Source organism: Cebus imitator, unplaced genomic scaffold (genome assembly GCF_001604975.1).
Source record: "Cebus imitator isolate Cc_AM_T3 unplaced genomic scaffold, Cebus_imitator-1.0 Scaffold173, whole genome shotgun sequence".
NCBI classification, from domain to species: Eukaryota; Metazoa; Chordata; class Mammalia; order Primates; family Cebidae; genus Cebus; species Cebus imitator.
In genome coordinates, this window is record NW_016107488.1 from 3,660,660 (window position 1) to 3,674,734 (window position 14,075).

At 38.7% G+C, this 14,075-nt stretch overlaps 1 protein-coding gene across 7 annotated transcripts in view; it reads left to right on the plus strand.

The window, feature by feature from the left end:
* ATP8A1 (ATPase phospholipid transporting 8A1) overlaps positions 1 to 14,075 on the plus strand; it is a 248,531-nt gene that overhangs the window by 212,417 nt on the left and 22,039 nt on the right. For all 7 annotated transcript variants that reach the window (XM_017544905.2, XM_017544903.2, XM_017544902.2 and 4 more), the window contains one exon: positions 321 to 428. In XM_017544905.2, the coding sequence (XP_017400394.1) occupies positions 321 to 428 (108 nt within the window). The remainder of the gene's footprint in view (positions 1 to 320; positions 429 to 14,075) is intronic.

Genomic DNA, 14,075 nt, shown 5'->3' on the forward strand with positions numbered 1-14,075 from the left:
TTTTGGTGACAGCATACAGGCCAGAAGTAAGGCAGGCTTCCAAATGGTCAGGGATAAAAAAGGTAAGAGTAAGAGGGGAAAACTACCAAAGAAGTTAGAGGAGCAACAGTTCTAAATTCCAGTACCACAAATATCACAACTGTTGTGGAAGAGATTAGCACTTAAAGATCCAATTTAAAAACACACAATTATGTAGAAATTCCTACAGATAATATTTTATGGATATAATAAAAAGTTAATAAGGGAATTTGAGAGGGTATTAGTATTTGTGTAATTGGTCTACATAAAACTTTTTTAACTCAGATTTCCTTGCTCTACAGTTCAGCCACATAGCGATATGGGGGAGCATTGCACTCTGGGTGGTGTTTTTTGGAATCTACTCATCTCTCTGGCCTGCCGTTCCGATGGCCCCTGATATGTCAGGAGAGGTAATGTGTGCTGATGACTCACCAACAAAACCTTGAAAACTGGTATTTTTAGTGAACCTTAATCAGCATAATTTTCCATCTTGTTGATTTATATTAAAATAGTATTTGACCATTTAAAAGCTGTTGTTAAATTCCACGGTTTTGAGTGATTAATCTTGAGAGAATATTTTTTAAACTTGAACATTTTACTTAAATCTGACTTATCCTTTCATAAACATAGCCAGGACAATAAAATATGGTTGTTGGGAGCTTGAATCTCATTGAGAATATCCATATAGAAGATGCCATTTTTAAATTACACCATAAGGCCACAAATACATTTTGATAAAAGATTTGGGGAAATGGCGAGTTTCTGTCTTGGGACAGTCTATCATTTCTTCTATTATCTCTTATTCTAAAGGAGAGTCTGCTGTCACTAGATTAAGTGCACTTTTTAGGTTGTCCTAATGACATCAGTTTGGTTTTCATTTTGAAAGAATTAGGGCATCTGACATTTCAGCCTTATCATAGTCCATTTTCAATTCTGTCTTTCAGTTTCTTGTTACACTGGTAGGAATTGAGTTATTAGGTGTTCATGGGGGAGTGTCAAAAGATCTCCTTTCCTTCTGAAGAGACTCCAGCAGTAGGAGGGTTTATGATTTCAATTGCAGGAAATTTGACATAAAATGTATAAAAGAAAATGTGGAAAACATTTTGGGATTTCCTGTGACCTCACAGTAACTTGCAAATCAAGGTAATGTGAGCTCCATGACAGTACATTGTTTTACCACAGTCACAGGAACCCTTTCCAGTGGTTTTCATGTATTCGTTGCCCGTAAGTACTGCCTGAGTACCTTTCACTTTTGACAGTCTGGTTTATAGATCATTTTCATGAAATTTTATCTGACAGCATCCTGCTTTTTATAAATTAGCAGAATGCAGACACATTTTTAAAATTTTGCGGTTAAATTTATTAGAGAGAGGCATCATATACTATTACAGCAAAACCAGACCTATCAAGGAGTATGTACTTCCTTCTACAAAAAGTGAAGGCTTCTTTTGAAACATGTACTGTGAAAACTAGAAGTTTAACAGCATGTGTTCTAAGCAGAATAGGGAGAACGCTGTGAGTGGATCTCCTCTTTACCTTGGTTTCTGGGTCCTTTTCTTGAAATAAAGGAATAGAACTGAAGGAAAAAAAAGTGAGTGCATGTGTGTGTATCTGATGATGACATTTGGAAAATTCAATTCTCTTTGTTTTTATTTAATGTGCTGTGTCTCATTGGACCTGCTTTTCCCTTAGGTTGATTTTAACTTGATATCTTTTTCATTAGACATAAGTCTTTGCCTTCCTTTGTCTCATTTCTTAATGTTTATTTTATTTTCAAAATGAATAACACAAAAGACTTGAGACCCAGATGGTTTAAGCAAGTATTGCCAATGGGTTTGATGACAAGAACTGAGGTTTTGACCACCTACTTCTAGGACAAGTGTGAAGTTTGACTGGCTTTTTGCCAACCAAATATAATTCTACCCTTGCCTGTAGAATTCCCAGTATTACCCAAACACAAAACTTAATATAGTCTCTTGAGACTCATGGTGATGCTGTGTTTAATTCAAAGTGACATGAATGTCAGTACTCCATCACATTTCTGTTCACTTCATATACAGTGGGAAGTGCTAACAGAGGTTCTTTTCTTGTTATTACTACTGCTACTTTGAATATAGTATTTAAATAGCTGGTGTTCCATAGAAAATATGAAAATGAATTAATTCAACTGTAGGGTAGGCTTTACTAGCATGTCCAAAATGTAAGTCTGTTTTATTTATTCAAATAAAAGAAGAATACTTTAAATTTGCATAGGACTTTAGTGCTCCCAAAGCATTTTGGTGTGGGTATGGCTGTGGATGTGGTGGGCTGTGTGTGTGTGTATGTGTGGGTGTGGGTAGGTGTGTCTGTGTGTGTGTGTGTGTGAAAATGAGCCTCACAACAATGCCAATATAAGGATAATAGTGAGAATGCCACTCACATTCTGGAGAGTAAATCATCTCCATTTACTGCTATTGGGCACTAGGCTAATAAGTTCCAAAAAATGCTGTAGCTGTATTCAGTGTTTAACATTTTTATTATAGGTATAGAGTCACTAATTATGTTACATTACAACATAGTTCATTTCAGGAAGAAGTGACTACTCTTAGGTCTACCTTTTTCTAATCTTAAAATCCTTAAGAATATAGCCAAATATATATGCATATTTACATACATATATAAATGTGAAATTCATGTATGTGCCATTATTTATAGGTATACACATAATTGGCCAACTGTCTTAATTAAAGTTTATTCAACTGTTAACATTCATATATTGTACGTGACATATATTATCTATTGCATAGAGTAATATATTATTATAAGTAATGCCAACATAAGTTAAATATTAGCATCTGCTGCCTTGACATGTTTTATGATATCCACGTAATGAAACACGGCCCAGAGCAGCCGCCAGAACTTGAGGCTGTTCTGCAGGATTCCTGATGCAGAGTGTAGGTAATTTCTGTCACTACCACTAACAGGGTCATCAGTATCTAATCCAAAGACCATATCCCCAGGATCCCAGTCCTTTCCTGTGTTGATTTGGCAGCAATTCCTTCCACACTAAATAATTAACTAATTTTGTATGTAAGTATGTTTTGGTTGCCCAAAAGCTTAATAAGGGTCTCCAGGATGGTACCTTGTAGAGGTAGAGCAGACAGAGAATAGCAGTCCTGTTCTGCTCTGTGCTGGTTCAGGAGGTGTTTTGGAGAGTGAGGTACTGTGTCATTCTAAAGGGGCATTGACTGAATAGAGGAGCTCTATAAAAAGGCAAACAAGATCTGGGAAGAGTAACACAATAATTCCTCATGAATATTGAATGCTTACTTTAGCCCAGACAGTTCTGTAAGGACTTTACATATATATATTCATTCAGTCAGTCCAACAGCTATTGAGATTCCTGTGTGTGTAGCGCTGTTCTAGGCACTGTGGATTCAGTCCTGAAAGAAACAGAAACCCATGCCTTCCCATAGCTCACTTTTCTAGTGCAACGGGGCAGACCATAAACACAATGAGTAATGAAACATGGACATATTTAAGTGGCTAGAGAAAAGTACAGCAGTCAGGGGGAACCAAGAGCCATATTTTCAGTTTGTTTCCTATACAGCCTTGTGGCTTTTACTCATGGTCAGATCAAAAGAACCCTGGAGGAGCTTGAGAGGGAAGTGTCAGGACCTGATTTCTGTTTTCACAGTAGGACTCTGGCTCTTGTATTGCAAGCTGCTTAGGAGGTTATTCCAATAAAGCAGGTGAGAGATCATGGTGTGTGGGGCCAGGAGGGCAGCAGTGGTGAGAAGTGGTTGGATTCTGAATATAGTTTGAATGGAGAGCCAATAGAATTGGTGGACAGGTTGGATGTGAGGAGACAGAGGAGAAGTCAGGGCAGACTCTGTTGTGTTTGCCATGAACATCAGGAGAGTGTGCTTGTTGGTAACTCACATGATCCTCAAAACAAACGAGTTGCCATACTCACCCCTTTACAGATGTGGAAATTGAAGCACAGAGAAGTTAAGAACCTTGTCTGACATCCCACTCATAGTGGCAGAGATAAGGTTTCAACTTCGATGTCTGATCCCCAGGTCTGCTACTTTAAACGCTGCTCTGTGCTCCTTCTCTGATATTAGTTGCTAAGAGGAATTCATGGTATTTGCTATGAAAATTAGAAGTCTGAAGGGACTCTTAGTCCTCACAGGTATTTCAGAGATTTGTAAAGGAAAAGAAATCTCTGTATTCTGTTTTCCTGACAGCACTACCTCCTCCATGTTTCTTCTCTCTGCCTTTTCCTCTCTATAGACATTGCAGTGGTCTTGTTCTTTCTCAGCCCTTCTTCCACGTCAGTGCCGCAATAACTGTTTCAGAATGCCTAAACTCTTTCTCAAGCATCCACTGTGTCTTCATTTCTTTCCTTATTCACTCAGACATGATGGTGTGGGACCCCTAATGCCCCATAAATGAGTGTTAAGTGATTGGCAAATAACATTTTTTGCGTGCTTATGTGTTTTAGACAAACAAATGAGAAATAGTGAAATCGGGGGTATAGAGAAGCAGCTTTCAGCTCAAATAAGTACATCTTTCCAACATCTTGTGATTTCCAACATATGAAGATTTTCAGCAGCAGAACAGGATGCTGGTCTCATTGAACTAACACTTCCCAGGCCAGGCAGATGAGCTCCCAGCCACTGTGATACTTAATCAGCACTACATTCTGTTCCTCTGAGCTTACCTTCCAATTCCTAAGATTGAGATTCTCTTTTATGCCTCTCTTTACTGTGTCCACTTTAGAGAAATATCTTAAAAGGACACAGACTATTTTGCTCTAGTTAACAGGATCTCAGGGTGCAAATTATACAAATTCAGCAGCTTTGCAGGTACAGGTCACATGCTTCTATATTCAGCTTGATGCAGATTCACACATAAATCGGGACTTTATAGTCATTTCCAATTTATATTCTTGAGTCATCTTTGCAGCAGAGACAGAGCCATTTCTCTCAACGTGTTGAAGGAAAATCCCTGCTCCCTAAGTTGGAGAGGGAAGGGAGCCAAATTTATTGTGTTCTACTAAGTTCTTCAGGCACTGTGTTTGATGCTAGACATTCCTTGTTTTTGTTAAACTCATGTTTCAAATCTGTGTAGTAAGCAAAGAAGTAGCTAGTGACCCAGAGACTTTAACCCAAGTGATTCTTTTCAAGTCCCATTGGTTTCTGCTAACATCCCAAGGAATTCAGTACCTTCTTTTTGGGTCTCGTAGCTGTTCCTTGCACTCAGGTGATAACTCTTTTTGTCTTGTAGCCATCCTCCTTGCATTCAATCCATCTGCTATTTCCCTGCTTTTTCCAGGGCCCTGAACAATTTCCTTAAGCTAACCAGATGTGAAAGTGCTCCTGTCTCTTCCCCTCCTCAACGCCCACCTGACTCCCTCAACCTATTTAGAGAATTTCATCTCACTTCATATCCTAGCCTCTTGCCTCTTCTTAACAGCAATATTAGCATAAATATCCATTTCATTAAAAATTTTAAAAACAACCAAATAGTTTTTTTAATAAACATTCAGTCCTGAATGAAACAGACAGAAACTCATGCCCTCCCATGGCTCACTTTTCTAGTGCAAGGAGGCAGACCATAAATACAATGAGTTATAAAATATGGACATATTTTATTAAATAGAAAGCCCAGTCATCCTCCATCATCAGAAAATGAATGGTTGCCACCCAGCTATACTAGGGCCCCATTTATGAAGGGCCAGTCACTATTAGACGCACTTTTCATGTGGTCACTCAGTTAATGTTCACAGCCACACTATGAGATACATCCTTTTAGACATTTCACAGACACAAAGTGGTTAAATCACTTTCTGAAGGTCAAACAGCTTCAGAGTGTCTGAACTACAGTGTGAACCCAGCCTGAGTCTGTCCTCTGATGCACCGTGCACCCTCCTGTCTGTTCCTTTTCCATTCCTTCTCTCATCTTTTCTTTCCCCTTCCCTGTGGCTTTTCTCCCAGACTTATCAACTTTAAAGGTTTAATGCCCTTCCAGCATCAGTGCTACCCATCGAAGTACTTAGTTGCATCTGGTGGATGAACTGACCAGTCATCATGTGGGTACAATATTTCCATCTTCAGCTGTCCTTAGCTGCCTTTGTCTCTGCCCAGGAGTTCTTTTCATAGTGTCAGATAGCTTTTTCCCTTTTGCTTCCACTCAATCTGCATGCCTATAGTGACCAGATATCCCCAAATATCTCAGAGTTTAGTGCAGACTTCAGTTACTGTATCCTCAGCCAAGAGTTAGTTGTTCTCAGTTGGTGGGCAGGGTGTTCCCATTTGGAAAACATTCCTTCCTAGAGTTCTGCACATTGTTTCCCTGCAGTAATTCTACATCTCTACCCATAGTAATGATTCAAATGATAATGATTAACAAGTGTCCCAGAACCATAAATAATTGAAATATTTAACTCTTCAAAAGGAATTATGATATTGAGGGTTGGGGCAGTGGAGGTAAGGTAGACAATTGAAAAATGCAACAATAAGAAATCATTTAGGAAAGGAAAATAAAAAGAAACTAGTGTGACGAACTTGGCTGTGACTTTAAATATGTCGCTGTCTTCCTTTCCTCTCACAAATATGGTTGTGATTTAAGAGGAGACTTTTTTTTTCAGGCCTGACTTGTATTTTTTCACACCAGTACAACAATTTATGGGGCAAGGTAGGCCCTGGGGAAAAGTGCTATGTTATATAAACATATGCTGGCCTGCTTTTCCAACTTGTCTAAATGATGTTACTGGATATTTTTTGAATTTCTAGGAGAAAATAGTTTAGCCAATGATTAATAAACCAGATTAAAAAATTAAAAAAACCAAGCTACAGCAAGGATCATTTCATATCAGGATTAATAACAGAAGCTTAGTATCAGCAAAACTTTTAAATTTATTGTGGCATTGCAGACAGGCACTGTAAAGTCCTCCCAAGCACCATCTGTTTCTTCTCTCCCTGGCCTAAGGGATCTATAAAACTACTGAAGGAAATTGAAGTTAAGGAACAAGTATGTGTTTTACAGAATTTCAGATCTCTTGATTGAGGTTTGTAAAGGCTTTCTGAAAAACAATAAAAATCTTTGTTGAACCCTTTGGTGTCACCCCTGTAGGAAAGGTATTAATAAACTACATTAGTGATATGATTTTCCTAAATTATGCTGTTGCCTATTTTATCCAACATAATAAATTACTTTTCATATGAGGAATTTCCTGGTTAAAATTGTCTTTATTCATCTATCAGCTTTTAATTACCTCCATAGCATGTGGTAATTTATTGGTCTTAAGACCAACCCTTGTTGATGAGGTGGGGCAGTGTTATGATATGATGGAGTTTCATCCGAGATGACTGTTTAGCCAAGTAGTCTGGAGGGAACAAGTACGCAGAATTCTGTCAGATGTTCTTCAATGAGCCAATGACTGTGAGCCCATCTGGTAAAACCTGCCATTGGGGTCACAGTCCTCATGCCCCCAGCAGTAAACGAGACAGGCAGACCTTCACAGTTCTGAAGGCAGCTGGGCAAGAGCCACTTCCAAGCCCATTTTGTGAAGAGAAGTATATATGGAAATGCCAAGAGGGAAAGGGAGACATGGATATGACAAATGTCATCACGAATCAGGACATCTGCACACACTTTACAGTGAGAGCTCTCTTTAGAGCCGTTACGAGAACCAGCATTGTGTTTTGTAACCACAGCACCTTTGCCTGCAATATACAGCAAGTGTAGATTGAGTGTCTAATGTGCACCAGGGCCTGTGTTAGGCACTGGAGGATGCAAGGATGGAATTGTCCTTGTCTTTAAGGATCCCTTTGCTTAATGGTGGGGTATTGATGTCATAAACCAGAGAGAGGCCATGGTGTACCCACGTGCTACAGTGATGAGCAAGGGATGAAAGCTGAAGGAAGCCTGCTCCTGCTGTGGCACAGCTTTAACTATTCAGCTCTAGAGTCAATTCACTGTCGCATTCATTTATTCCGTAAGTATGTGTTGTGCTGAGGACTTAACTGGTGCCAGGTACTGTTCCTAGATACTAGGTTAATTAGGCAGGATCCCCATTGTCTAATTGAGAAGGCCAGGGAATGGGAAGGAGAAACAGGAACCAAACCAGTTAACAAATAAGTAAAGATAAACTGGACAAAGTAATAAGTGATGGGAAGAATACAGAACAAATATGATAGGGGACAGGATTATAATGGGTGTTCTAGGAAGGTCTTTTTGAAGTTGGGACAGTTAAGCTGAAACTCACATGATACAGGAATACTTGCATCATATGAAGAAGAGCATTTCACACTCAAGGAACAGCAGGTGCCCCTTCTCTAAGGCAGCAAAGGGACCTTCCACCCAAAGACAAGGCCTGTGACTCCAGCAGAGAGGGCTGGAGAGAGCACTATGAGGTGGTATGAACCACCATACCTTTTATTTGAATGACAGGCCAGAAATACTCACAAAAGAAAGTATGAAAGTCGTTGTGCCATCTGTTTCAATAAAGCTCATAACTGGACATAATTCTTACATTCCATCATATAGTAAGATAAAGGCATCATCAGTGGTATTGAGCTGTTTTGTTCAAAGTTATCACTTAAGCTCCCTAGCATGAATCATCCAAAGCAAGTTACTTTATGACATATTTTTCAGGGTTTAAAAAAGTGTGGGTTAAACAAGACAGAAACTTATTTCTCTTCCATGGAAAAGAAGTCATGTGAGAGACAGGCAGTCCAGGACTGGTATGGCATCTGCACAGTCATCAGAGACTAGGTTTCTTGTAACTTACTGTACTGCCAGCCTTAGTGTACTTCCTCATGTAGTGTACTGCCCCCCTCGCTGACACCACCTCAAAGGGGTCTCTCCAGCCCTCTCTGAGGCAGTTACGGGCTTTGTCTTTGTATGGAAGGTCCCATTGCCGCCTTAGAGAATGGGCACCTGCTGTTCCTTGAGCATGAAATGCTCTTCTTGAGTCTAGAATGGCTGCCTGAGCTCTAGCCATTTTACCAACCTTCCAAAACTAGCAAGAGAGGGAAGAAGGATTAGCCCTTTCTATTTGAGGCTCCTTCTTAGACATTACCAATACGTTTCTACTTAGATCTCATTGACCAAAAGCTAATCATATAGCCACAAGTAGCTGCAACAAGAGAGCCAGAGAGATGTAGCCTTTGAGCTGGAGGAAAAGGTGTCCAGCCAAGGACCAAAGTGATTGCATCTAAGGAAGACAGAGAAAGGAGATAGATTGAATAGATTGAGGGGCAAATAAAAGTCTCAGCCATGGAAGTCAGTTTTTCTATGTAAGCCATATCATAGCTATTTTTCTTTAGCTAAGTGTTTCTTGAAGTTTTGAGGTTTTTAAAAAGTTCTTTCTACAGTCTTGAAATGAAGGTTATTGTGTTTTACAGACTGAATTACTTGTAATCAAACAACTCATGCTTTATGAGATGGCTTTTTAAAAGTTTTTTTATAAAGCTAAAATGCAGAAGCATCACAAAATTATAAAAAACCTATAAGAATGATGTAACAAGTAAATATATTGAACATTGAGATAACATGCCCTGTCTCATACAACTTAAGAACATAATAACATCATCGCATTTTAAAATTTTGTTTCTCCCAGTAAAAATTTTTTTACCAATACTGTTCTCATTTTTCTGTAAAGTTTTTAAATAGGACAATAATGAGGATTAAAATAAAACAAATCCTGTTTTTAATTATCTTCACTATTCTGGGAACTGTATTCCTAGAAAATAGTTTCAGAACTGCACATTTTCTAGTGCTCTTGATGCCTTTTTAGAAAGACAATTTTCTTTTGCATTTTTAGTTCTCAGCATGCATTGATTTATAGTCAGGTTTTTTTGTAAAAATTAACTTCTGATTGATCCAGGTCCCAACTAGCTCTTCCTCCTTTCCCTCTAAACTCCTTTTTAAATCATTTATTTTCTTATTACTCTCTTGCCAGAGAACAGATGCAAAGGTTGTTTCTTGTATCATATGGCTAGATTGAATATTGGTTGTGAGCTCAACGAGGTGATCACCCCCTTTTCAGCTCCTCATCACCCCAGAGAAATGTCCAAGGGAAAGAAGCACATAAATGCTGTGAGCTGATATCTAATTTGCACATTTTCTAAGACATGTGTTTGTTTGTTTGGGATAACCCAAACCAAGAGTTTTCTTTGTCTGATTAATCAAAAGCTGATGAGAATAATTGTAAACATATTGATGTTTATCTGAAACACCCTTCTCTTTAGTTATTTTCTGGCTCTAGTTTTATGTCTATTTTTATGGAGAAAGTGAACATCCCATGTAAGAGCCCAATTCAGTTCAATTCAACTGAGATTTATGGAGTGCCTATGTGTCAGGGCCTACTCTGGGTGTCAGGGGATCAAAAGTTTCAGGAGTCCATTGTGAGGAGCTTGTTTGTCATGGAGTAGCCCCATAGACAATTAGGATATAAGATGCTACCCATTATGATCACAATGCACAGGGACTGAGAAGAGAGTGCTCGACAAGCTATTGTTCGGAAAGGTATCTTGGTACTACTGTTCCCCGAGCTGTCCAGGAAGGTGAGTGTGTAAAGAGCCTTCCAAGTAGAGAACAGCCCAAGCAAGGAGCAAGTTTGGTGTTACCATGGCAGAAAATGGTTGGAACTAGAACCAGAAAGTTGAGCAAAGGCCAGGTCACAAAAAGTTACCTGAATGTCATTAACATCATTACTGTAAGTCATGGCAGACAGTTTTTCATTACAGAATACACAGTATTCCACACAGTATTCCAGAGTTCCAGGAGCCATAGAATAAAGATTCGAGTCAGAGGAAGTAATAAATGCTATTGATAAACTAGGACGTCTTGAAGATAATTGTATTTTGACAGGAGTGTATATCATATAATTGAAATTTGAAAGAATTTTTTTCGGCTAAAGTGAGAGAAAGCAAAGTTAGTTCCTAATGATGAGGCCCAGAATAGAGAATTTGGCGTTTGCACTCCTTTGTCTTTAGGCTTTCTCAGAAGGAAGTTTTGAGTCAGACTACCCAAGATGTGTAGCTACCGAAGGATTCAGTAGGATTTCACCTCTTCATACTAAGTTTCATATGAGCTTAGAATTTGTCTCTGATTAAAGTACAAGGTAGCAAATTCACCACTTACTACTGACCCAGGGATGCTTGTCTACCACCCACTTCAACCCCACACTCAACTACCATAATGAATTCAGATTGGAAGGTTCAGGCCCCTGAGAAAGAGTCCAACAACTTTATTACCTCTGCAGTGTCCCACCATGGTATTTCGCCAGCCTGGAACACAAAGACACTTTCAAAAGTGTTTGCAAATTCAAATTCTAATGACACTTTTCAGTGTCTGAAAGCAGAGTTGATTTTGATGAATCAATGTGAAGTTCCCATACATCAGTGGTAGCACTGCCAGCAGAGAACACTCTAGCATTCTGCTGATATATTTCTACCTTGCCATAAAAATATAGATATTAATATTGTGGATTTTAGCTTTCAAGATACTCTAGAGTATCTTTGCTGTGAAAAATAATGATGTTAAAGTTGTGGATTTCAGCTTTCAGGGTATTCTAGAGTAACCGTAGAGTCTCAAATTCCATGAATAAGATCTAGTCCACTGAGATTGGTTGACTGAGAAAAGGAACTGAAGGAGAAAAGAATCTATTATGGGTAACTGAGCTTGGGTGAGATGGGACTGAAATGGGAATACAGCAACACAGAATACACCATCTTCAAAGAGACACCTCACTAATAGAGCATAGACAAAGCATTGAGGCATAGCAGGGAGGAAAGAGCCACAATTCGGTTAGAAAAATTAAGAAAACTTGTATGAAAAGAAACAGTACCTGCGAACTTGAAGCTAAGCATTGAAGATTTTTTTTGATGATTTCATGAAGAAGATGCTTCCTGAGGAGACCAGAAGGGTTAGCTGAGACCTAGGAGGAGACAAGAGAAGTTAAATGACCTCAGACCACGGCAGATAGCTTTTAAAAAGAGAAGCGTGGGAGGTGTGTATGTTTCAGGGATCATGGTATGAATCATCTCTGAAGAGTTATACTGCTAGGATGTTTCAGAGGGATCAGAACCAGAAAGAACCATTGACTTCTTGGATTTGACACCATACCTGACCAAATCCTAAGAAATACGAAATGGACTTACCACTTTTAGAGTTTTCTCTATGTCACTAACTCCCTTGGAAAAGCCCTAAATCTTTAAAGATAAAATAGACTTTTCACACAAAGAAAAATGAAAGGTTCCATTCACAGCAACAACAAGAAGAAACCTTAGTTATGTGAATGGTTAGTAGAAAGAAAACTAGAAAATTTGACAAAAACGAAAGAAGGATTTAAAAAGTTGAATAAGTAAACACATCATTCTCTAAATAGAAGGATCATTAATTGTCAGTTCTTCCCAATTTGTGAGCCATTTGGGGAAAGAAAAAAAAAATACACCTTCTCCTCTTGATTGTAATCTAGCCTAGGAAAATAATTCTAAATGCAGAAAAAGAGATTAGTGTCTGACTGAAAATAGAGACATTATACTATTTTGAGTGCTTCTCATATCAGTGAAAATTGAAGTTTTTTCCTCTTTAAATTTTATAATAAAAATTTTTCAATAACAGTAACAGAGTCATTAAGTCAATAACATACTTCAGTAAATATATTTCAAATTGCTATTCTAGTTTCTGGAAATACAACTATGAAAGAAAATCTCTGCATTTGGGAGGTTATAATCTAGAGAAGAAAAATACACAAACATAAGTCTATTATACTGTAGGCTGTACTGTGTTAAATGCTCTGGAGGGCTTGAGCTCTGGGGAGAGGATGGGGTAGGGTGGGGTGGAGTGGGGTGGGCTGCTGTTTTCAGTGGGGTGGTCACACAAGGCCTCACTGTACCTGAAGTTTTGTGAGTGGGACCTGAGGCTATCTGGAAGAAAATTCCAGATAGAAATAGACAAATGCTGAGAGCCTGAAGACTGCAGAGTGGTAGAAGCTGAATGAGGGAGGGAGTCACTAGTAAAAATGCTATTATTCCCAACAAACTAACGCAGGAACAGAAAACCACATACCGCATGTTCCTACTTATAAGTGGGAGCTAAATGATGAGAAAACATGGACACATAGAAGAGAGCAACACACACTGGGGCCTACAGAAGGTGGAGGTCGGAGGGTGGGAGGAGCAAGAAGATCGGGGAAAATAACCAGGCTCAATGCCTGGGTAAGGAAATAATCTGTACAACAAACCGCCATGACACAAATTTACCTATGTGACAAACCTGCACATGTACCCCTGAACTTGAAAGTTGGAGAAAACACACACACACACACACACACACACACACACTAGCGAGACAGTTTGGGGCAGAGCACCCAGGGCCAGGAGACCGTTGTAAAGGCTCTCAATTTTTCTCCAAGTCTCTGGAGGGTTGAGCCAAGGAGTCACTATCTGACTTCTAAAAGGACTGCTCTGGGAGCTCTATTGAGCATAGTTATACCGGGAACAGGGAAAAAGTAGGGGGACACCTAGCAGGCTATTATAGCACTCCAGACAGAAGATGATGGGGTCCTAGGCAAGTGTGGAAGGCCGTGAAGTGCGTAGATTCTGGATTTGGGGTGGGGAGAAGATTTACTCTAAAAACCTTTTTTTTTTTTCATTTAATGTTTTTGTATGGTAGAACATACATTATATAATATTTATCATTTTAAGTGTAAATTCAATGGCATTAAGTGCATTCACATTGTTATGCAACTTTCACCACTATCCATCTCTAGAACTTTTTCATCTTTTCCTCCTGAAACTTCATACTTGTTAAATAATTAACATTCTCCATTTCCCCTAACTCCTAGCAGACAGCACTGGGCTTGCCATTTCTGAATTGGACTATTCCAGGCACTGCATCTAAGTAGAATCACCTTTTATGTCTGGTTTATTTTATTTAGCATCATGTCTTCAGAGTTCATCCATGTTGTAACGTGGGCCAGAATTTCATGTCTTTTTTTTTTTTTTTTTTTTTTTTTTTTTTTTTTTTTTTTTTTTTTTTTTTTTTTTTTTTTTTTTTTT